This window comes from Gymnoscopelus microlampas (assembly GCF_963454915.1).
Source record: "Gymnoscopelus microlampas genome assembly, chromosome: 21".
NCBI lineage: Eukaryota > Metazoa > Chordata > Actinopteri > Myctophiformes > Myctophidae > Gymnoscopelus > Gymnoscopelus microlampas.
In genome coordinates, this window is record NC_139958.1 from 17,089,752 (window position 1) to 17,114,751 (window position 25,000).

At 42.3% G+C, this 25,000-nt stretch overlaps 2 protein-coding genes and 1 long non-coding RNA gene across 3 annotated transcripts in view; 2 read left to right on the forward strand and 1 right to left on the reverse strand.

Moving 5' to 3' along the window:
- The window catches only part of LOC311038060 (histone-arginine methyltransferase CARM1-like), a 15,530-nt gene extending 9,058 nt beyond the window's left edge, over positions 1-6,472 (reverse strand). Inside the window, exons 1-5 of the mRNA XM_084047368.1 lie at positions 6,381-6,472; positions 5,292-5,418; positions 3,535-3,660; positions 1,758-2,005; positions 1,207-1,311 (exon numbers count right to left, since the gene is read on the reverse strand). Of these exons, the coding sequence (XP_083903494.1) occupies positions 1,207-1,311; positions 1,758-2,005; positions 3,535-3,660; positions 5,292-5,418; positions 6,381-6,437 (663 nt within the window). The 5' untranslated portion in view covers positions 6,438-6,472. The remainder of the gene's footprint in view (positions 1-1,206; positions 1,312-1,757; positions 2,006-3,534; positions 3,661-5,291; positions 5,419-6,380) is intronic.
- Positions 1-25,000, forward strand: part of LOC311038063 — a 332,539-nt gene that overhangs the window by 4,878 nt on the left and 302,661 nt on the right. The window lies entirely within an intron of this gene.
- txnl1 (thioredoxin-like 1) lies at positions 8,355-18,954 on the forward strand. The gene is made up of 8 exons (XM_084046224.1): positions 8,355-8,585; positions 9,811-9,907; positions 10,712-10,885; positions 15,904-16,026; positions 16,471-16,540; positions 16,760-16,932; positions 18,077-18,181; positions 18,642-18,954. The coding sequence occupies exons 1-8, from the start codon at positions 8,488-8,490 to the stop codon at positions 18,669-18,671; spliced, it is 870 nt and encodes a 289-aa protein (XP_083902350.1). The 5' UTR covers positions 8,355-8,487; the 3' UTR covers positions 18,672-18,954.

Here is a 25,000-nt window from a genome sequence, read left to right on the forward strand (position 1 = left end):
AACAACTGTCTACTAAGCCACAAGTCTGCAGTGTCATGGAGAATGCCTCACTCAGCTGGATGAGTGCTCCACCTACGCATCTTGGTCTACTTGACAATATCCAGAGGAAGGCCCTCAAAATAATTGGAGTTGAACAGGACACTGCCAATGCAAAAATCTCCATCCCTATAGCCTTAGCCACAGAAGACAGTCCTGTACAAGATGCACATCCCCCCACTGCCCCGTGGACCTCCAGGATATGCTCCCTCCACCATATGCCAGACGGCGAACCACCCCGCCTATACACAGCCACACCAGAACATGCTCTCAGCCTCCCCGACTCCAAAACACGCACATTGGACAGAACCTTCCTCCACACTGCTGTCCGGGTGTGGAGCAGCCTACCAGAGCATGTAATTAGTTTCATCAAAGACAATGGTCTTCAAGCCTTTAAAACGCAGAGTTCATAGACATCTCTTGAGTCCTGACCACCTCTCACACTGTTGAGCTGCAGTGAACCTTATGTTTGGCCAATGGATACATTATCTGACTGGCTATTGTTCACAATTGCATTCAATAATGACAATTAAAAACATAATCATAATCAATCATAATGATTTATAACAATAATCATCACACATTACAAAGCATTTTATAATAATGTATAAGGTCAAGTATAAATGCATTGCAATCGGCTTAAAACCCTGTATAATTACAGATATAAGCACTCATAAGTGCTCATAATTCATCATAACACATTATAAAGCCTTTTATAACAACTTAAAGGGTCAAATTTTATACTATGTAATTACCGGTACTCACAGATAGTTTTTCTTTTGGTCAGGATCATGGTGTATTATAATTACCAGTTGTAATATATACATTCAAATATTGTATAATATATTATAATCACTGTGATAATGCAACATGGTATGACTATAAGTCACTATAAGTGGTCATTGGATATTTAAAGTAAAAAAAAAATGGATAAACAATTCTCTACAAAAGTACATTTATATGTACAAAAGTACATATAACGGATCGCCACCCTCACCGTGCATTGAGCTGAGTCGACACTTTCCGCCGGCGCTCGCTTGGCTCGTGCACTTCGCTCAGCGTGTGCACGTGTTGTTGCATGCCTCACGGCTTGCTTTCAATGCCAACGTTTCATCGATTGGACATGGTCCGAATAGACCTCACAGCAGTCTGCTCAGAATCAGTTCCTACCTTGTCTCTGAAGTCTGTCTCATTGAGCAGAATGGCTCTGTGGTACGTTGCCGTCCTCATGTAGTCCTGAAGCGTGTTCTGCTGCTGGGACAGACAACCATGGAACTACACGCACTCACACAAAAACACACACACACACAAACGCACACAGGCACGTAGATGCATAAAGACACATACACACAGTAACAAAAACATGAGAACAATTGACCAAGCTAAGGTCTATCTGCATGGTACATATATTACTGAACATATTTTTATTTTCTTATTTCTACCCGTTTATATGATGTTTTTGCATCGTGTATATTTGTCTGTCATTAAATGTTTTGATGAATTGAGTACAAAGGAGGGTTTTTAATCCTCCTAACAGACCTTGTATTGAACAGTACTTCCCTGTGCTTGTCTTTGCAAACAGTTATTAAAGTATACAATCAATCCATCATGGTCATCATATCTAGACCCTAACTTGTCACAAATAGACCAGGGTCAGGGTCTGAGGAATTGTGCGTGCGTGCGTGCGTGCGTGCGTGCGTGTCTGAGAGAGAGAGAGCTACCTGGTAGCAGCGTGGAGCATAAGAGTCTTCAGTGCTCTGTGCAAACACACTGGGATGTTTCCTGTATGCTTCCTGGAAGGTCTCTCCACCCATTGTTATCTCCATCTCTCTATCCTTGTCTTCTCTCTTGTCTACTTTATTGCATCCATCCTTGGATCCTTCATCATTATCTACACCATCAATATCTTCATCGTCGTCGTTGCAATCACCGATGACTCCTCTCAGCAGCCTGTTGAACTTCTGCATGTCTGCACAATCAGGAATAACAATCAAAATCAACCTTATTTATCACATGATTATAAAAGAGTGGGGGACTTTTTTTCTTTTTTTTTACGAACTCAGACAACACATAACAGAACAGGAAGACACAGACACATCAAAATACAAAGTACAATGTACATAAGTTGCATGATTTAAATCAAATTGCAATGGATAGATAGGCTATATGGAAGGCCGAGAGGCCCAAGATGCTTCTTGTGCAGGTGGAAAGCATATACAAATAGTATATAAAATCACAGTTTCATGTGCATGCCTATTGGAGACATGGATGAATATACAGTATGAAGATGCGAAGAAATCAGAGACATGAGGAACGTTGATGTTTGTTATAACCAGATTGTGTACAGCACAAACATATACTACCTTATATCCATTATGATAAGCATGGACATAAATCAGGTCTATGGTAATATAATTGTCAACATAAACTTTGACAATTAAGTATGCTGACAAAACCCTCTAAACTATTTTATCCAAATTTGGATAAAAACATTGGACAATGTAAAAGAAAACACTAAAGTCATAGAAAAACTATATCCCTCCCCATGGATGAAAATGTCAAGTATTCTCAATTTCTTCATTAATTAACCATTTAAACCCAATTGACCTGGATCCCCTCCTTTTGTCCCTCTAGCACATTAGTGCTCAATCTTTCAGGCCACAAATCCCCAAAAATGTGAAGTGGGGACCCCCCACCCTGACAAGCACTGGGAAATGTAGGAGTTGTGGCTGTACATTTAGTTTGACTCGGATCCACAGATAATAATAATAAAAAAAGTTGATCTACATGATCTTTTTTATAGTTCATATAGTTTTATAGTTTGTTGACGACCACGAAGAGTGTGGTGAAATCTGGAGAGACAGAGGATGGCTGACAGAGACGGCGACCCAGGGTGGAGAGGGTTGGCAGCCCAAACCATGTCTTCCGTGAGGAAAACCTTTTTCCATCAAGGCAGAGTGAGATGTTTGTGCCCAGCAGCAACGACAACGACGCAACGCACAGAAAAGCCTCTACTTCTGGTCAGACGAGGGAGGAGCCAGGCCTGGAGCCAAACCACAGTGCCTAGACCAACACCAGCTGCAACATCTAAACTAACCTGGCATCGGCCGGACTGATGGTGTGGATTCATATATTCCAAGTGCATCGGTTGATGTTTTATTGGCTGTTGATTACTTTTGACAGATGACATTTTTATTTCAGAGGTGTTAGAAAGGTCCTAACATTTTCACTTTAGAAATGTGCAGATACCCTGTATACACAGGGTATACACTATACTGTATGTTGGTTTGTTTGCAGTTGAGTGAGAAAACAATGTTGCACATTAAGGTAATCATCTGGGGACCGCCCAAAATCCGTTGGGGACCCCACTGGGGGTCCCGAACCACAGGTTGAGAACCACTACTCTAGTACACTAAATTGCTTCGCTGAAAATAGGCATCTACAAGCCACAGCACATTGCAATGTTGTGAGCTTGTGGATCAGCTATAAACTACTCACCATCGTGAGCTTGGAACTGCAGCAGTATACTAAGGTTGCCAACGGTTACCAGGAGGGACTGGCTTCCGACCCGGCAACAGTCTGTCTCCTTGGAAACGGAAAACTGAATCACGGACACCCCATCACCTATAAAGACATATTTTTTATCATTTGAAAGATGTTTAATATTACAAACACTTTATAGCAAGGCAAGAAAGTCAAGAGCAAGAAGGCTGAAAGTATTTGATGAAGTGTCTCTGAACAGTTTGTGTGAACTGTGTGTGTGTGTGTGTGTGTGTGTGTGTGTGTGTGTGTGGGGGGGGGGGGGGGTTTAAGGGTTAGGATCAGCGTCATGCCTGATTTATACTTGTATGCCGGTGTCGCACAAGGGAAAAAAGCAGATCTACAGGCTCATAACGTCACCTTATGTGCATGAAATAAAAGACACAATTGTTTGTGTAAGAGTGTGTGTTTCCTATACCAGCAAAGCAGCGACATCCAACAAAAAGAAGAAACAGACACGTGTGCATACACACACACACGCACACACGCACGCGCACACACACGCACGCGCACGCACACGCACGCACGCACGCACGCACGCACGCACACACACACACACACACACACACACACACACAGGATCAGGGAGTTCTATGGGGCAGGTCAAGCAACAGAGGGGGTGAGGTATGCATGTGCTGCAGGAAGTAGGAAAGTGTCATGCATCTGTGCACATAACAAACATTATGCTGCATGTGGACACACACACGCACGCACGCACGCACGCACGCACGCACGCACGCACGCACGCACGCACGCACGCACGCACGCACGCACACACACACACACACACACACACACACACACACACACACACACACACACACACACACACACACGGCTCATTGACAGAGTATCAGGGGGGAGAAAAAATTGGGGAAATAAAGCGTCTGTGTGAACATACCGCAGCAGTAATAATACAGAAGACTGAAAACAGCACAGTACAATCCTTAGTGATGCTTACGGGTTCGAACCGAACCGGGAACCTTCCGATTCCCAAGCAGCTCCTGAACCACTGCCGCCCGTGTGTGTGTGTGTGTGTGTGTGCATGCATGCCTGCGTTCATGCATGCATGCGTGTGTGAGTATATCAGTGGTGGAAAGTAACCAATAGATACATTTACTCAAGTACTGCACTTAAAATGTTGAGGTACTTTTACTTTCCTGGAGTATTTCCAATTTTCAATATTTTATACTTCTACTCCGCTACACCCCCGAGACAAATATTGTACTTTTACTCCGCTTTTGTTACTTAGTAGTTACTTAGTAGTTACTTTGTCGATTTTTATTATTATTAGAAAACATACATTAACCACTTCTGCCCTACTTAAACATTGGCTATTTGAAAATAGCCGATCTGATATTTTTATTTTGTAACCCTATTTTTTCACCCAGTGCCATTGCCTAAGCTTGTAATCCTAGGCGCTACTCTCCCTCTGCCAGCCTGGGGAGAGCCCCGAACTGAGCTCATGCTTCCTTCAACGCAGGAGGAGTTAGCAGACCGCTTCTTATCACCTGACAGGGTGGAGTTTCCCCGGTAGGACGTACTGTAGCGTGTGGAAGGAACACGTTATTCCAACCAGTTCCTCAGACGTGTGTGTGTGTGTGTGTGTGTGTGTGTGTGTGTGTGTGTGTGTGTGTGTGTGTGTGTGTGTGTGTGTGTGTGTGTGTGTGTGTGTGTGTGTGTGTGTGTGTGTGTGTGTGTATGTGTATATCTACCATCCTGTAAGGTGAGGTGTTGAGCCTCTGCTGGTCCTGTGCTGAGGAGTAAATATAACTCCTGGTCTCCTCTCTGTCTGCACACCTTCACCTGCTCCTCATCACTTCTCACCTCCTTGTTCATGATCTCCTTCCATCCAGTGCAGCAGTGGTAGAAAGAAACTAAGTACATTTACTCCAGTACTGTACTTAAGTACACTTTTGGGGCACTTTTACTTTACTGGAGTATTTCCAATTTTCAATACTTTTACTTACTCCACTACATCTCGAGGGCAAACTTGTGAAATGGGACCTTCTGCATAATGAGTGCTTTTACTTTTGGTACTTGAAGTATATTTTGATTTCAATACTTCTGTACTTTTACTCAAGTACATTTGAACACCAGACTTTCATTTGTAACAAAGTATTTCTATATTGATACTTTAACTTAAGTAAAAAATGTGAGCACTTTTTCCACCACTACAGTACAGTATATATATCCCGTGTTAGATAATAACTACTGAAACCCTAAGTGTACAAATTCTGGGACATGATATTAGGCCAACGTTCTTTGTGAGCTTGTAGATCTACTATTTTTGGCAAAGAGGCTCTAGCTCTCTGAGAGAATGTAGGGGGAATGGATGATTAAGGGCACAGCCACACACACACAGTAGGTGTGACTTTGCCCTAACCCCTGCACCACCACACCAACCACCATTAAAAGAAAATAGATCAAATAAATAATAAAAAACGATAATACTGCTAATCATAAAGAATTATCATAATCATATATACATCAAAGATAAATACAATTAAGAGTATACATGTTAAGTCACATTTTGTTCTGTCATGTCATCTGTTGCAACATCATCTTGTGTCATGTCACTTTTTATCATATCATTTCACGACCATGTCACGCATCATGTCATAACATAGCAGAACAGATCATAATTATGTCCCTCTTGTGGTCAGGTCATATCAAGTCAGGTCATAGATACACATCAATCATAATCACATCGGTTCGTTCAGAATTAAATTCCACAGCTACTACAAAATGTAAATAACTTAAATCAGTCCACCTGTTTATTATCCTGTTTGTCTGCTTCCTACCTGATCATCCTGCAGAGTGTAGACCTTCACAGACAGCTTCTCTGCTTGCTTTTCCATTTTCCTGTCTAGAGAAACTTGGGGCAGGTTTTGACTGTTCTCTCACTGAGAGAGAGAGAGAGAGAGAGAGAGAGAGAGAGAGAGAGAGAGAGAGAGAGAGAGAGAGAGAGAGAGATGACGGAAAAGGAGGAGAGAGAGAGAGTAGAGGGATGGGGAAGGAGGAGAAAGGGGAGGAGAGAAATTAGACCAGGCTGTAGGGGAGCTGAAGAAACGGCAGTGAAACAGTTCCCCCTTTCTGTCCAAAACCACACCGCTGGGAGCTCTGTCATGACTCATGATATGTGCTGCTTTCAGCAGAGTTTTATTTCATTTTGTGCAGGATTTATTTATGTATTCATTGTATCTGTATGACGAAACCAGAGGCAAATTCCCACAAGGCCAATAAGGTGTTGGTATTCTATTTTATTCAAAGTAAGCAAGGAAGCCTTGCCTAGCCACGTGGCCCATAGCAGGAGCCTATCTCCTGTTTCTGTATATACAGTATCTACATCCCTCAGCCATAATGTACAAGTACACCCCATGCATGGACATGACGCTAGTATGTGTATATGCCACAGGGACTTACACTCAATCCAACCCTAGATGTTGAGTGCCAAGCAAGGAGGCACTCATTGAGTGATTTGGGTCCCATTTTATAGCCTTTGGTTTGATGATCCGGCCAGGGAATCAAGCCCTGATCTCCCAATCTCAGGGCGGACGTGTTGGCCTTTCCTCTGTCTTTCTGGCATCTCTTGTGACTGGTGGGGAGAGACTAATAGACATCTGCTATACCGACTCTTAGCGGTCTCCCCTCCCCAGCCTGCTTGACTGGTGTCACTTCAAGTTAATTGTATTTATAGATGCAAGATTGAAGAAGATGTATTTGTCACACTTATACAAGTGTATGTGCAGTGAAATGTTGGTGTGGCACACTCAAACTGTGCTAACAAACATTATGTCCAACATACTGTATATCATAATATCATATCATTATATACAAAAATATAATAAGTATGTCTAACCTTGCCACGGTAGGCCCTATGAGTAAACATTTAGCAGCAATAAGTAATACAATCTAAGCATGTGGAGGGTGTCAGTGTGTACAGTGTAAGTGTCACCAGGCTTTCCATAGGTTACCTGGAACGCCTGGCTTCTCAGTGCTTTAGTGTTTACCTGTCAAAACATCTGCTGTGAAAATTACTTCTATCCAGTTTAGTCTAGTCTAGTGGACAAACTCCACTCTACATATGGGGGGCATTATTTTATATCAATGCAGAAGTGAATTGATTTATTGAGATACAACTCTCCACACAATAAAATAATCAGTGTAAATGTATCAATTGGTAACTGAGAGTGTACAATCCATTTGAGAGTACATCCATTAGCAGTCTCGCGTGGCCAGACAACTATTACACAATCACTGAATGCTATATAGCATGTGTCATGTCATATATATAGATAGTCGTATGACCGGAAGCATTTGAAAATTGTGGGAGGCAACAGTCTGGCCACGTGAGACTAATCCATTATAACCCTATGAGTGTAGTCTACAAATGTAACCAAATGGTTTTACAATTGCTAATTTACATAGTTAAATGAATATTGAAGTTAGCTTTTACTGTGTAAAATGACCTGTGAGATGCCTGAACGCCCAATTCAAAGGCAAAACAATTACCATTACGCCTAACCTTGCGTCACCAGGCTTTTCGCACTACCTGGTTTCCATTCCTTCAAAACAAGTGCCATCCGGTCTAGAGGCCGCCTACTCGATATTTGTATCCGGTCATTCAACCCACACAATTAAGCACTCACGCAGGCCGTTTCCGTATCCGTTGATTATCTCTAGGCCGGAAGTGCAAAACACAGATGGCAACTTCAGACCACGCCCTACAGGATACGTGATTGGTCCGGCGTGGCTGACGTCAGTCACAGACACAAACCCCGCTAGCTAGCAGTGCAGACAGACAGAGACAGACTGAAGTCAAACAGAGACAACAACAAGACGTTGTAATAAGCAAAACAACATCCATAAACATAAATATCTCTGGTACATATAGCTGCGAAGTGGACCATGGTCGGGGTGAAGGTCATTGCGGCGGACGCGGACTTCCAGCCGGAGCTGGCGGCCTCCGGTTCCAGGCTCACCGTAGTCAAGTTCACCATGGCCGGGTAAGAAGACCCGGCCGCACCGCCGCTCTCTGCTGCCAGGCCCCGCCGCTAGCCCTTAGCTTAGCTTAGCTTAGCATTAACCCGATTCATTGTAACCAGCAGGCTAGCCGGGCTGGTGACAATGTGATAATTAGCAGCTAACTGCTAGCAACAACAACAGGACGTGTAGTACATGTTAACAGCGTGACTCAGACAATGAGTCTGCTGTATGTAAGTTAGCAGACACTTGGCATGTTTTTCTTACTAAGTGTTTTTTTTCCTTCAACTTAGTACGTTAACGTTAGCCGTTGGTTGGTAGCCACCCTGCTTGCCATGACTTAGCAATAACTTGCTCGTTTTCGTTGGCTTGCTTTTCTTTTCTGGGATCGTTTGCCAATAACTTAGGGAGGTACATAAATGTTATGTTTTATGTCTCTACAGGAGATCAGATTGCTTGTCCAGTGACTGTAGTGATGTATCATATTCACTGGACACCATAATTCGTCTGCCACTTCTTGGTATTTTATATTACAAGACATCTAGAGAGAAGGAACGTTTGAGATTGAACGTCATGACATATCAGTGATGTCAGGTTATTTGCCAAAGTGGCTGGTGGTGGCGTAGGTAAAATTGTCAACCACAGTCAAACGTGACAGTTTGGCAAATTGACTGGTGTCTAGTGAAAATGAACTGTTGATCTAGTAGGTATGTTAACTTGCAACCATACCAAAAACTCACACTGACAAGTCCACAATATATTAATCACTAGACAGTGTTGGCTGGAATCTGTACCATTATACAACTTTCCATTTTGTGTCATATTGTAGGGGTCCACCCATTTGTGGTTAATGAGGTGCACTTACTGTATGCACTTTAGCTTTTGTCACCTGGTACAGAGATGGCAGCACTGTTGGCTTTATCCTTGGTTGCGCATTGTGTCTCGCACTGAAAATAGACGATCTATAGGTTAGGTTGTAAGCTTGTAGATCTGCTATTTTCAGTGTGAGACCTCAGCACGCAACTAAGTATACATCAGGGTTAAAGTGTCAAGTGTGAACGAACTGTGTTTAGATCAAATAAACAATGTCTAGCGAGAATGAACTATGTCATGAACCATGTCTAGTGAGAATGAACTGTGTACACTGTCTAATAAGTATGAACTGTGTCTAGTGTGAGAATGATCTGTGTTTTGTGGATGTCAAACATGATCAGGTTAATGACAGTGACACACTCTCTGTTTCCTCAGGTGTCGACCTTGTGTCAGAATAGCCCCGGCATTCAACATGCTGAGTAACAAGTATCCACAAGTCGTTTTTCTTGAAGTAGATGTCCATGTTTGCCAGGTGAGTGTTGCTCATCAGAATATGAATACATATTTTGCTTCGTTTGTATCTATTTAACTAATGTATTCACCCCCTATACTCCTTGTCTACCACACTTGTAATGTAATGTAATATTACTGCAAGATAGTGTAGTAATACCGTACAATGTATTATGCATCACATGACACCTAGTACTGCTGTATCATACAGGACCTCTAGTACTGCTGGTTCTATATCCTACAGGACCTTTAGTACTGCTGGTTTTCTATCCTACCAGGACCCTTAGTATTGTTGGATTTCTATCCTACCAGGACCCCTATTACCGCTGGTTTTATATCCTACAACTAGTACTGCTGGTTTTCTATTCCACCAGGACCTCTTGTACTGCTGGTTTTATATCCTACTCCTACATGTGTGAGCAGAGGGCATTGAGGCCACTGAATTAGTTCAGAATGTTGGATTATGCTATCATGCTGCTTGTTTACTATTTTAGATAGAGATGATAGTTATGTTTCTCACTTATAGACATATTTGTCATAAAGATGGATTGATGTGATAACGAATGTTCATGGCACTTTCTCCAACTTTGCAGTTAATAAGTCGCACTATACTATAGCATCTGATAAATGCTGCAGTTGTAATTGTGTGTGTAACTGTGTGAGACAGTGTGGTTGACATTGTGGTATAATATAATAAGTATTTGTACATAAATGGTTCAGAGTCAGACATGGGAACTGCAGCGGGTGGAATGATTGTTCAGCTAGTTCGTTCCAATGTCCTGGATATGAATCGCACATCTTCTCCTCTCTCCTCCTCGTCTCCAAGGCAACAGCAGCAGCCAACAACATCTCAGCCACGCCCACCTTCCTGTTCTTCCGGAATAGGGTCCGTGTGGATCAGTACCAGGGGGCAGATGCCTCGGGACTGGAAGAGAAGATCAAACAGCACGTTGAGAACGACCCGGGGAACAATGAGGACTCTGACATTCCAAAGGGATACGTGAGTTAACCTTTCAACCTGGCATCACTATGTTGGGCATGTTGTTTAACTTGTTTATAGGCAAAAAAAGTGAATACCGTCTTTTCCTTCCCAATTCCGATACCTGCAACTTGCATATCTGCTGATACAGAATACCGATCCGACACCAACGAACAATAGGAATAATAATTAAGTTTAGCCACAAGTTAGTAAAATAGTAATGTAAATAGTACAGTAAGAATATAGACCGGTGGGATTTCTGAAATATGTGATTGTTAGAGGCATTTGGGGGTAAAAGTCGGGAACCAGGCCATTTTACATAATTCAAGGGTGCTGAATCAGAAAAACACGGTTCCCAAGCAAAATTCTTAGTGCTTAACCTCCTAATTTGCATATCAAAATGGCTGCCGATTTTGAAGTATTTCTTAAACAACTCTATAACAAAGCAAGCAAATCTGACAAATAAAGTGTATATATTTATGTTCTGAGGGTCATACAATGTGTGGAAGATATTTGTAATGTAATAAATGTAAATAAATATGCAAATTAGAGGCCACCATTACATAAAATGATGTACCGTAGTACTCAAACGGTGCAAAAGGTGCATCCCCCTTATTTTGTTCCTAATTATCTGTATTTTTGCCATCCTTAGGACATCTAAAATACATACTTTTTCCCCATGCTAAATGTTTAGTTTTTGACCTTCTAATCTGCATATTTGAATGGCTGCCAAATTGGCAAATTCGCACCTTTATCTTCAATAACTCTGTGGCCAGGCAAGCAAAATTGACAAATGAAGTGTCTATATACATTTTCTACAATGTGAGTAAAGAATTTGTAAGTAATATAATATGATAATATAATATAATATAATAATCAGCCTACTCCGAAATATGCAAAATAGCGGCCCCCATAACAGATAACGGTTTAGTACTCTAAAGATACTGTATTGGCCATTGTTGAACGAGAGTCTAGACACTAGACCACATTCATACAAGGAGGTTGATCATCACTCCGTTGCTGACATGCACACATGGCTGTGCATCGTAACCCAGATTTCCGGCATTTGCAACGACGTGTTGTGCATTGCTTATGGCATGCACATGAAATCATTTCTATAGGCTATACTAGCATGGAACAGGTTGGACTAGGCTAGAGTAGGTTGTACTAGACTCTAATACTCTCTATTAGGCTTTACTAGTCCCTTGTCAGCCCTGTAGATACTCAGACCATAGGGACTAACCACTGTGTACACAGGCCATAGCTTGTGTGTGCACGAGCAATAGTTTTGCATGAACCTTTGTAGACCATAGTACAGATCTGCCTTGTACAGCCTAATATAGCCTAGTACAGCCTAGCAAAGCCTACTAGAGATTAAAAAATCACACCCTGTGTGAAGGTAGCGGCGCCTTTGATACATTTTGTCATTGATATGTGTTTATAATGTGTTTATAGCCATGTGTCGCGTGAAGCTTGACCAATCACTTTGTTGACGCACCTGACCAATCAGAACGTTGACGCACACGGACAAAGTCAGGTATAGAGCGGCTAGAGCCGCTAAAAAGCCTATTAGAGACCAGTAGAGTCTAGGACTGTACAGCCTAGTACATCCAAGACTAGTCCAGCCTTTTGGGAGAACAGACTAGGGGAGGGTGGTATAGGCTATACTAGCATGGAACAGGCCGGACTAGGCTAGACTAGGTTGTAATAGGCTGTACTAGACTCTAATAGGCTCTATTAGGCTGTACTAGGCTCTTGTCCGCCCTGTAGATCCTCAACCCATAGGGACTAACCACTGTGTACACGGGCAATAGCTTGTGTGTGCACAAGAAATAGTTTTGCATGAACATATGTAGGCCAAAGTAAAGTACTGCCTTCTATAGCCTAATAGAGCCCAGTAAAGCCTAGCAACGGCTGCTAGAGCTGAAAGCAGACCATTAGAGCCCAGCAGAGACTAGTACAGTAAAACCTAGTACACCCAGGTCTAGCCTAGTCCAGCCTGGTGGGAGAACATAATAGGGGAGGGGGTACCAGGCTATGCTAGGACTGATAAGGCTGGACTAGGATAGATGAGGCTGTACTAGGCTGTACTAGACTCTAATAGGCTATATTAGGCTGTACTATGCTCTTGTCAGCCCTGTAGATCCTCAACCCATAGGGACTAACCACTGTGTACACGGGCAATAGCTTGTGTGTGCACGAGCAATAGTTTTGCATGAACCTTTGTAGACCATAGTACAGATCTGCCTTGCACAGCCTAATAGAGCCTAGTACAGCCTAGCACAGCCTACTAGAGCTTAAAACAGCCTATTATAGACCAGTAGAGTCTAGTATAGTACAACCTACAGTAGTACACCCATGACTAGTCCAGCCTTTTGGGAGAACAGAATAGGGGAGGGGGTACAAGGCTATGCTAGGACTGATAAGGCTGGACTAGGATAGATTAGGATGTACAAGACTATACTAGGCTCTATTAGGCTGTGCTAGGCTCTTGTCAGCCCTGTAGATACTCAGACCATTGGGACTAACCACTGTGAACACGGGCAATAGCTTGTGTGTGCACGATCAATAGTTTTGCATGAACCTTTGTAGACCATAGTACAGATCTGCCTTGTACAGCCTAATATAGCATTGTACAGACCAGCACAGCCTACTGGAATTTAAAACAGTCTATTAGAGACCAGTAGAGACTACAACATCAAAGCCTAGTACACCCAGGTCTAGCCTAGTCCAGCCTTTTGATGGAACAGACTAGGGGACGGCGATATAGGCTATACTAGCATGGAACAGACTGGACTAGTTAAGACTAGGTTGTACTAGGCTCTATTAGGTTGAACTAGGCTGTGCTAGTCCCTTGTCAGCCCTGTAGATACTCAGACCATTGGGATTAACCACTGTGTACACGGGCAATAGTTTGTGTGTGCACCACCAATAGTTTTGCATGAACATGTGTAGGCCAAAGTAAAGTACTGCCTTCTATAGCCTAATAAAGCCAAGTACAGCCTAGCAAAGCCTGCTAGAGCTGAAAACAGACTATTAGAGCCCAGCAGAGTCTAGTACAGTAAAGCCTAGTACACCCAGGTCTAGCCTAGTCCTAGGACTAGGCAGTAATAGGCTGGACTAGGCTGTACTAGGCAGGGCCCATCGGGGGTGGGGGGGGGACACAAGCCTGTATGGCAATCAACTGAAAAGTTAGGCTACATAGCTTAAACAATTTCAGCCTTTCCCTGTTGGCCGTCTAAGCGCATCTAGGAAGTTTCATAGGTTTTCGATGCTGGGAATTGGAGTTATGGCTGTTTAAAGCCCAGCCAATAGGAACACAGAGGGGCGGGGCTTAATACATTTCAGCTAGTCCCTGTTGGCCGTCTAAGTGTACCTATAGCCATCCCCATCCCACTCTATATAGTTGTGTTGAAAGTAGTTTGTGTTCAGTTATCAGTACCAGTTCTGTGGCTCTAACTCATTCTGGGGGTGAGTTATACATGGGGGCAATTTATTTTTTGGTCATCAGGGGCCAAATGTACCAGGATTTTTCCATGATCTAAATATGTATTTTAGATGTCTTAAGGATGGTAAAAATACAGATAAGTAGAAATAAAATAAAATAAGGGGGATGCGGATGAATCACTTTAAGTATGAAACCGTTTTCTGTAATAGTGGCCTCTAATTTGCATATTTATTTACATTATTTACATTTATTTACATATATTACATTATAAATACCTTCCACACATTGTCTGACCCTCAGAATATAAATATATACACTTTATTTGTCAGATTTGATTGCTTTGTTATAGAGTTATTTAAGAAATACTTCAAAATCGGCAGCCATTTTGATATGCAAATTAGGAGGTTAAGCACTAAGAATTTTGCTTGGGAACCGTGTTTTTCTGATTCAGCACCCTTGAATTATGTAAAATGGCCTTGTTCCCAACTTTTACCCCCAAATGCCTCTAACCTCCTTATAGAAGGCCTTTTTTCTGAAATCCCTCCTGTCTAATATAAAACAGTAGTGCAACATCAACTGAAACAATCAAAATATTATTTATTTCTGTAAATGAAATATTGTCGTAATAAATTATGTGGTATCGGATTGTCATAGACTGGAATAGTCGCCGATACAGATACCGGCATTTTGGGCAGTATCAACCAGAGCACGTGAGCGGAGCGGAGCGGGTGGAAATGCCGCTCGGCGCTCCAGGGGGCTGGTTTCACGCTCGCTATTCGCTCACGTCGACTCCCCCCGCGCTCCACTCCCCGTCGCTCACGTTGATTTGCGCACCTCTCGCTCCATGCTCCGCTCAAACCGGGTCGCTCAACAGTAAAAAAAAGAAAAGAAAAAGAAAGTAGAAATTCGGTGCGCTATGCACTGCTGGATGTCTGTGTGTCCCTGAGTCCGTGCGACCGGGCATGCTCAAACATTCGGTCCGCGGCCCCCGCGAGGGCGGCGGTCCTCGCTCTGAGTAGCGCTCCAACCTTTTTATAAACCAGCTCCGCGCTCACGTCAAAATCGCGTCGCTCCGCTCCGCTCACATGCTCTGGTATCAACAGCTTTTCTGATACTGGTATCGGTATCAGAACAACTCTACAAAAAAGGATTACGTGCAGTCAGTGGAGCTAGTCATGGCTGAAATTTAAGGTTGAAATGAAGAGCATATAAATTCCCCTTTTGGGATGTTTTCAAGAAAATAGATAAACAAATGGTCAATGCAACATGCAGAAATGTAAACAAGTGCACATGGCACAGTTAAAAAACAACATATGGGAAGAAGGTCTATGATGTCATAACGATACAGTGTAGGCAACAGCCTTCTACCCAGAGAGGACAGACCCCCGGACCCCCCTAGAGACAGGATAGACACCTGAATCTCTCTTGTCTTGCGGGTCTGTCTTTTTCCACCCCTACACCAAAATTCTGGAATATGGAATTATAAAATAAATTGGTAAGATTTATGATTCAGACATCATGCCTCAAAAATTGTCATAACTTTAAAAAACTGAAAAAACACTGAGTTTGTTTCTGATGTCGTTTCTTTCAGATGGACCTGATGCCTTTTGTCAACAAAGCTGGCTGTGAGTGTCTCAATGAGAGTGACGACTGTGGTTTTGATAACTGTTTAAACAAAGAATCCTCGTATCTGGAATCTGACTGCGATGAACAAGTAAGTACTACAGCTGTTAATGCTATTACTTCTGCTAATGCTAAGTACTGCCGTGACTGCTACTGTGCAGGCTCTACTCTTACTACTACAGTACTAATACTATTATAATTACTACTATTAATTATTTTAATGTTGCTGCTCTTACAACTACTACTATTGCTATTACCGTTACTGTTGTCACTGCTACAGCTACTACTACTACTACTGTATTACTCTACACAGCGGTGGCCATGTGTAGAGGCTACAGACACTCCCCTTGGTATTTGAACTTGTTTTAAGATAGATGGTGCAGTAGTTGATGGAGAGAGATGGAGATTTGTGGGGGCGTTTATCTTGAGGACAGGGAGTTAACAAGCGTGACTACATAGATGGTGTACTGACCCACTGCACTTACTGCTGGGACTGTACCACATGTTTGATATTGTCCCACTATGTCTGTTCTAGTTGCTGATAACCATCGCCTTCAACCAGCCCGTAAAACTCTTTTCTATGAAACTACAAGCGCCAGACTTTGGTAAGTTGAATTCTGCTCCAGAGCTGCACAATTATAAAGAATGATCAAATATTATAAATGAAAGAGATAGGCAAGATAAACGTATATACTGCAATCATCCAGGCATTCATCGTTAACCAAGGTTAGCGTTATGCCAGCTGATAAGCCAGCCCTCAATTGGATTGCGGATGCAATAACAGATTATTTCTCGTCCCTCCGTCTCTCTCTCTATCTCTCTAGCTCAGGCTCCTAAGATAGTCAAGATTTTCATCAACCTTCCTCGGTCGATGGACTTTGACGATGCTGAGCGAAGCGAGGCCACACAGGCTCTGGACCTGTCAGAGGACGACCTTAAAGATGATGGTCTCATTCCACTGCGCTACGTCAAGTTCCAGAATGTACAGAGTGTCACGGTAAGGACTGCTGTGATTGATTGCTTTGAGCGTAGTAGTGTTTTTTGTTTTGCGGGTTGTGCTGGGCATTCCCCAGTGACAAACTGTACAAGACTGTGGTTGTACTGGGCATTCCCCAGTGACAAACTGGACAAGACTGTTGTTGTTCTGGGCAGCTTACCCGTTTAAAGGACCACTACACTGACCAAGCCAAATGGTTAACTCGCTCCCATATATTTCGTTCATGACTCAACACCAACAAACAAAGAGATCTATTTAGAAAATTGCAGGGGTGCTCCTTTAAGTGTGAAACCGTGAGGTTCTTCAGTCAACTTTGCAGCACTACTGCCGTAAAAATGTAATGATGTTGTTAGTAGGAATAAACACAGAAGCACCCGGAAGGAAGTTGAACTGAAAACGGCAGGAGTCTTTTTACCGAATGGCTTCCCAGATTGACTTGAATTGACATAAAATGTTTTATGCAAGTGACTGATTCTCTTGACTTTGGTGGTGTCATGGTCTAATGCTGACATCTAGTGGTAGAAAAATACAGCTACAGTACCTGTTTCAGCATTCACACAGACACACTACACCAGGGGTCTTCAACAGGGGGTCCGGGACCCCTAGGGCGTCCTCAGAGTTACTACAGGGGGTCCGCCAAATCTTTGTGTGATATGATTTTTTTTACCGTAACCACTTGAACCCTAGCATTCCTTTTTCTGATGAGAACTTTAGCCAAAAAATAGCCGATCTACAAGCTTAAAACGCCTCGCACTGCGAGGCGTTGTGAGCTTGTAGATCGGCTATTTTTTGGCAAAGAGGTGTTTGGTGGAGAGGGAAAAAAGAGCAGACCAAGTAAACAAAAAAAGTTGAATCTGAAACACAATTTTTATACAATATAGAGTAGGGGGTCCCTGCTTCATCCCTCTCTCAGCTAGGGGGTCCTTGTCCTGAAAACGTTGAAGACCCCTGCACTACACATACCTCCGCCAGTCTGGGGTCAGTTCTGCTACACTGTCTCCCTCTCAGCTTTCCTCCGGTCTGTCTCTCCTACAGTAAGAGGAGAGAGATAGACATACAGAGAGATATCATTTCTCCATAAAAGTCTTCATTGTAATGTTTTTTTTTTTTACCATAGCAGTATGTTTATTTTCTGTCTCCTCAGATGTTTGTGAAATCCAACCAGGGTGATGAAGAGACAACAAAAATAAAGTACCTGACGTTCATAGGGACTCCTGTACAGGCCACCAATATGAACGACTTCAAACGGGTAGGTGTCTTACGTTTGTCAATCTTTTATTGAACCCTTTGCCTTGATATTAAAGCTGCAATTATTAACAGAACTTATTTGTAACGAATAAAACATCATTTCAATCAATCTGAATGGTAGAGTATGTCAATACAATTTGTTTGAATGGCTTGGTTGAATGCTTGATTCTGATTGGTCAATCACTGAATTCAGCGGTCTGTTGTTTTTGAATAACGACCGCTGAACTCAATAGCAGACCGTTGTCTAATCAATATATCAATCTGCGTCACTTGATTTTGTGCCGTATCCAACATGGCAGCTATGTAAATAATCACACAAAGTCATTTTGGCTATTTTTGAAAATAGATATGTACCTTTAATATATATATATATATATATATATATATATTACATTGATTATAGTTCAATTAAATGTTGCACCCCTAATTCACATCTGCATGATCTTTCTCTTCAAATCTAGGTTGTCGGGAAGAAAGGAGAGAGTCACTGAGTGGAGGGAGGAGAGAGAGAGATGTAGAGAAGCGATGGTGGAGGTGACAGCGAAGGCTGTTTTGCTGTAGATGTTCCTCCAAGGACTCCCATCTCTGCCAACACTGGAACATTGGCTCTGTAACAGACAGTGGGTCCTCATCTCCAGCTGTTCTTCAACATGCTCCAAATGAATTGTCCATCTGTTGAGCTTCTCATTCTGAAAATAATTTGTATTGTTGTTCAGATGGAGGAAAGAAAGAAAAGAAAAAGAAACTCTGTAAATAAACAATCCTTTCTCAAAGGCCAGTGTGTCGGGTCTTGTTTCTATAACAGTTGTAACAGTAGTAGTGCCAAAAGTAGTGGTAATAAAAGTATCATATAACTTGTTTAACTTGTATTATTAACTCTTTCACTGCCAGACTTATTTCTGGCTGCGTGCACCCAATGCCAGCAATTTTTCGATTTTCTTACCTTTTGAAGTAGTCGCAGCATATTTATCTCCAGTATGATCGATCCCCTGATGGTTGCTAATCACAGAGGGTTTCACTGTGCTTCCGCGAAAAGAAAAAAAATATCATCGCGACCTCCCGTTTTATACACCTTTGCAAATATCATGTCTCGGACAAAAATACATAGTAAAAAAAACGTTTTTCAGGCCCCTTAGCTGAGAGAGGGAGACAAAGCAGGGGCCGCCACTACAGTACATTGTGTAGAATTGTGTTACAGATTATTATTATTTTTTTTCTTTTTAAGAAGGCCTTCAATACAGCTTGATAAGGTAGCTCATCACTCCTTGTCTCATCATCATATTTAACTGCTTGTCTCATCAATATCTGTTGACTGAGACTATGTGAGACTAGTTTGGAGGTATTCCACAGGTTTTTAGTTTTAAGTGACTATGGGTTGCCTCCATGTGATCTCCCAGCTTTGATGGCTTCATAGATTTGTTTTATTTGTTTTGTTTATTTACACATGTTTCATAATGATGTGTTGGATTCATGTTATTGTGTATTTTGAGACATTTAAATCTATAAAAAAAAGGAACCTGAAAGGTTTTCCGACCATGAACATTTGACGACCCCCCTGCAGTAACTCTGAGGACCCCCTGGGAGTCATATGACAGACCCCTGATCCAGAGGGTTTACGTGGTTAAGAAATGTAATAATGGCAGTAATTAAAGTAGCTAACTAGCTGTAGTATCAGCAATAGTAAAATGTTTTAAGTGCCAATCTGTAAGATCTATGTCCTATGATCAGGATTCAAACCCTGGTCTCCTGTGCAAGGGCTGACATTTATACTGCTGATTAAGACAGAATGCCCACTCGTGCAGGGCAGATATTGTGCTTTGAGCTTTAGGAAATATCTTTTGTCATCCATCCAGTTGATCTAAATGTCTCAATAGAAGAGCAGTGAGGCCACCTCCAGCCACCACAGCTGTGTTGGCTATATGGTATTATCACACAGCTAGGTTGAATGCTCAATTCTAATTGGTCAGTCACAGCATTCAGCTGTCTGTCTTTTCTTGACAGTAGGACAGCTGTTGGGGAGAAAGCTGAGAGGGAGACAGTGTTTATTTTATTTCTGTCATAATCTTAACATAACAGTGGAGGCAACAAGATAATTATTGGCTGAAATGGAATGGCCTGAAGCCGAAGCTATTTAACACATCAGCAGAAAAAAAACATAAAAAAACAACATTTCAGCGAAACTTCAAATATTACACAGCAAAGACGTCAGCAAAGACGAAACAAATGACAACATTGCATCAAATAAGAAGAAACAATATAAAATGTATACAAAGCAGAACATGAACTGTAACTTTCTCTCTCTCTCTCTCTCTCTCTCTCTCTCTCTCTCTCTCTCTCTATATATATATATATATATATATATAGTATATATATATGTATATACGTACACGTATGTTTGCTCATTTTCTTTCTATTATACCATATACTAATTATATTATAACAACCACATAATTTCACCAGTAGTATGTATACAATCACAATTAAATAACAGTTATTACGTGATTGTTTCATAATTATAAGATATTAATACTTTTATATAATTTTAATAACATAATATATGCATACCCATCTGTGGACGTGTCATACCCATCTGTGGACATATTCATTTTGAGCAGTATACTTCATGATATTGATGCTACAGTACATCTTTTTTTAATTTGCCAATTCCCCTGAGTTCGTACTGGCTCTTGGTTTGAACAGCACCTGTATACAGTTTGGAAGTGTTTTTTTGTGTGCCTTGTACATTATCAAAAAATATTCAAATTTTAGAGTGAGGTTATTGATAAATAGTGAGTTTGTTGTTGGATAATAATCTGTTTGGTAAAACATTTTTATTGCTTTCTTTTCTGGCATGAAAACTGGTTTAATGGTCGTTTTATATGTATTTCCAAACAGTAAGTTTGGTGTGGTAATATTAAAGAGCAGAACAGTATGTAAAATGACATTTTTGTCAATGATCCCTTGCATTGTCGTGTAGGAGAGACAGATGGTAGGAAAGCTGAGAGGGGGACAGCGTAGGAGAGACAGACAGTAGGAAAGCTGAGAGGGGGACAGACGTAGGAGAGACAGACAGTAGGAAAGCTGAGAGGGGGACAGCGTAGGAGAGACAGACAGTAGGAAAGCTGAGAGGGAGACAGCGGATGAGAGACAGACAGTAGGAAAGCTGAGAGGGAGACAGCGTAGGAGACATACAAGAGAGAAGGCCTTGCCCAGTGATCTCAAACCATTAGGAAATTCATTTGGAAATCCATTGACAAGCATCCTCCTAAACACTAAACCATTGAAATGAGCCTGCCTCTTTCAGTGCCTCTTCCTGGTGTGAGTGCTGGTGTGTGTGTGTGTGTGTGTGTGTGTGTGTGTGTGTGTGTGTGTGTGTGTGTGTGTGTGTGTGTGTGTGTGTGTGTGTGTGTGTGTGTGTGTGTGTGTGTGTGTGTGTGTGTGTGTGTGTGTGTGTGTGTGTGTGTGTGTAGGTGTGAGCATGGGTGTGTGGGGGGGACGCTAGGGATTTGAGAACAGATGGTGGAGAGTGGCACCATACTTTTAATTTTAGGATTAGGTTGAGTTTATTCACACAAATGATACAAACACTGGAGCAGAATACAAACAGTACATTGCAACATTGTCACCATTTACATTTAACTCCCTAACAGGAGGATAAATAACATACTTATTATTCTGTGCAGTTAAAGCGCGATGGAGCTAATGTAAAATTGAGTGAGTGTGTGTGTGTGTGTGTGTGTGTGTGTGTGTGTGTGTGTGTGTGTGTGTGTGTGTGTGTGTGTGTGTGTGTGTGTGTGTGTGTGTGTGTGTGTGTGTGTGTGTGTGTGTGTGTGTGTGAGAGACAAGAAACAAAGATACAAATGTACATTTCATTTGACATAACCTGCATAACATGTAGTGGAGTAGAAGTATCGCAAAATGGAGAAAGTAAATGTACCTCAAAATTGTACATGTAAATGTACATAGTGACTGGCATCGATCAACATAGCAAGGCTGCAACATTTAATACCAAACACAGACAGTTGGTGGTGCTAAAGCACCATGGGGACAGTCGCTTCTCTAAATCCATTCCAGATGATTTCTGCTTTCAATCAAACGCATTTTTTCATTACAGGCTCGGAAATGAAAGATGCCAGGTCAGATGTTCTGAAATTAAATAGCTGTATAGAGATTTAATCAGTGGGAACTCACCATATTCAGCTATTTCACCTGTTTGGGTAAATTAAAAGCTTTCTGCATGTTTTCATGATGCAGTTATAGTGTGTATAGGTGCAGGTTCCATAATTACATTAACACAATCAGCTATACAAATACAATGATACATTTCACAGACAATATAAGTATATAGAGAGAAAATAGTATAGACAGATCAATAATCTTTCAATGAACCTACAGTAAAGGTTACTCAGAGGCCAATCTGGGAACCCATTTGGTTCAGAATAAATGTGTCCCTTTGTTTTTGCCTCTAGGGGCACCACCTCATCTTTTGTATAGAAACAGGAACTCGGTTTGGTTCCTCCTCTTAAAGGTACTTTTCCATTACGGTAGCGCGCCATGCCATAGTTCACTTCCTCCCGGGTGCTTCTGTGTTTATTTCTACTAACAACAACATTACATGTTTAGGGCAGTAGTGCTGCCAGATTAGCAGAATCTGTCTGTAGAGATTACGCAGAGCCAAGCAGCTGATCATCCAATAGTGATTAAAAATTGTTTAATAATTATCTGTACATATACAATCCACAAATGTTAGACACACACGACACGCGCGCACGCACGCACGCACGCACTCACACACACACACACACACACACACACACACACACACACACACACACACACACACACACACACACACACACACACACACACACACACACACACACACACACACACACACACACACAGCATGATACTATCGTAAATGTCCTTGTAAAGATTCAGCATGGAATCTGCGATTGGAAACATCTCAACAATGGGGTTGGATCAGGATGTGTGACGTCTTAGAAAACCCAAACTGTGAGACAATTGCAGTTCTGTAGCCATACACAGCAGCTGTTATGAAAACACATTTTGTTCTCATAAAAGTGTGATGATGTAACAAGACTAGGGTCTAATAACAGCGTGGCCCTCCTCCCTGTGCAGGTGTGCAAGCAGCAGCAATGATATGTGCTAAATGTGCTTAGCAGGGTGAGGGGAGCTGTGATTGGAGTAGCAGCATCATCAGCTGAGCTGTGTAGTATAAAGGTGATTGGTCTGTTACTGGTTCTCAATGTTGACCACCAAGGGTTCCAAATGGACCCTTACGGGTCTGATTAACGGAAGGGCTTTAGGTACTGAAGCACAGGGCACCAACCTTGGGGGGGGGCACCAAACGGCGGGGAGAAAGTGAAAGAAGACTGAACTATAGCCGAAAAGTGTCGAAGGTGGAACCAAATGGATCGGTGTATGTATGTATACATATATACATACCGTACATATGTTACATACATACTGTATAGCAGTAGTGTCTCAGAGTCTCTGCCTGATGACCGAAACCCTAATATCTGCCCCAGCCAAGGGGATATCTTTTAGGCAGGTGATTAAGATGTTGGCTTTCCATGCGGGAGACCCGGGTTTGAATCCCGGGATTCACATTGCTGCCGTGACCCGGATCGGGTTTCCCTGTGGGGGATGAGTGTAGCAGTAGTGGCTCAGAGCCTCCGCCTGATGACCAAAACCCTAATATCTCCCCATGCAGCTCAAGAGGGAATTCCCCTTGTGGTTAAGATGTTCGCTTACCACGCGGGAGACCAGGGGTTCGAATCCCGGGCGTTACACACAAATACATGCATGTACATTTGTGATCAACAGAGGGGCCGTTAAAATGTACACTGCATACATACTGTTAATCTTGATGTATGAGAGCCTGAAATCAATGTGTTCAATATAAATCCAGTGCAGTTGCAGTATGTGTGTTATTGGCACGCTCTCTCAGTGTGTGTGTGTGTGTGTGTGTGTGTGTGTGTGTGTGTGTGTGTGTGTGTGTGTGTGTGTGTGTGTGTGTGTGTGTGTGTCAGATGTGTGTCGGCGGTGGTCTGGTCCCTGCAGCAGTGTTAGATAATAATATTTACAGAGTCTGGGGGATTGGAGAGGTTTTGAATAAATCCTATTTGTGTGAACCTGTAAGTGTTGAACGCCCTGAGCCCCCATCTGATACGCCTCTGAGATTAGGCAATAGTATTAAACACACGCACCCACTCACGCACAGGCGTGCACACAGATACAGTAGGCCTATGTAGATGCAGTACTCTATCTATCCCTCTCACATGCATGCACGCACACACACACACAGGCGTGCAAACAGATACAGTAGGCCTGTGTAGATGCAGTACTCTCTCTATCCCTCTCAAATACACGCACGCACGCACGGCGCACGCACGCACGCTCTCACACACACACACACACACACACACACACACACACACACACACACACACACACACACACACACACACACATGCAGGGGATGATGAGAGAGAGATGGAGAGGTGAATGAAAGGAGTAGTTCACCAAAAAATATACATTTATTTTTTGTTGCATTCCTGAGCCAATAATTTGATGAACAGCGGAGATGTTGTAACTATAGCTGAACAATTGCCAGACAGAACATTGTGCGTGATTGGTCAAGGTGGGCGTGATAATTATTAAGAAATGGCAAAACCTTCGGGTGGTGCAGTGGTAAAGTCCCTGCCCACCACCACGGAGATTGTGGGTTTGAATCCACCGTGGTGCAACCGGCTTTGTCGAGCGTCTACACGTACACAATTGGCCCGTGTTCGGG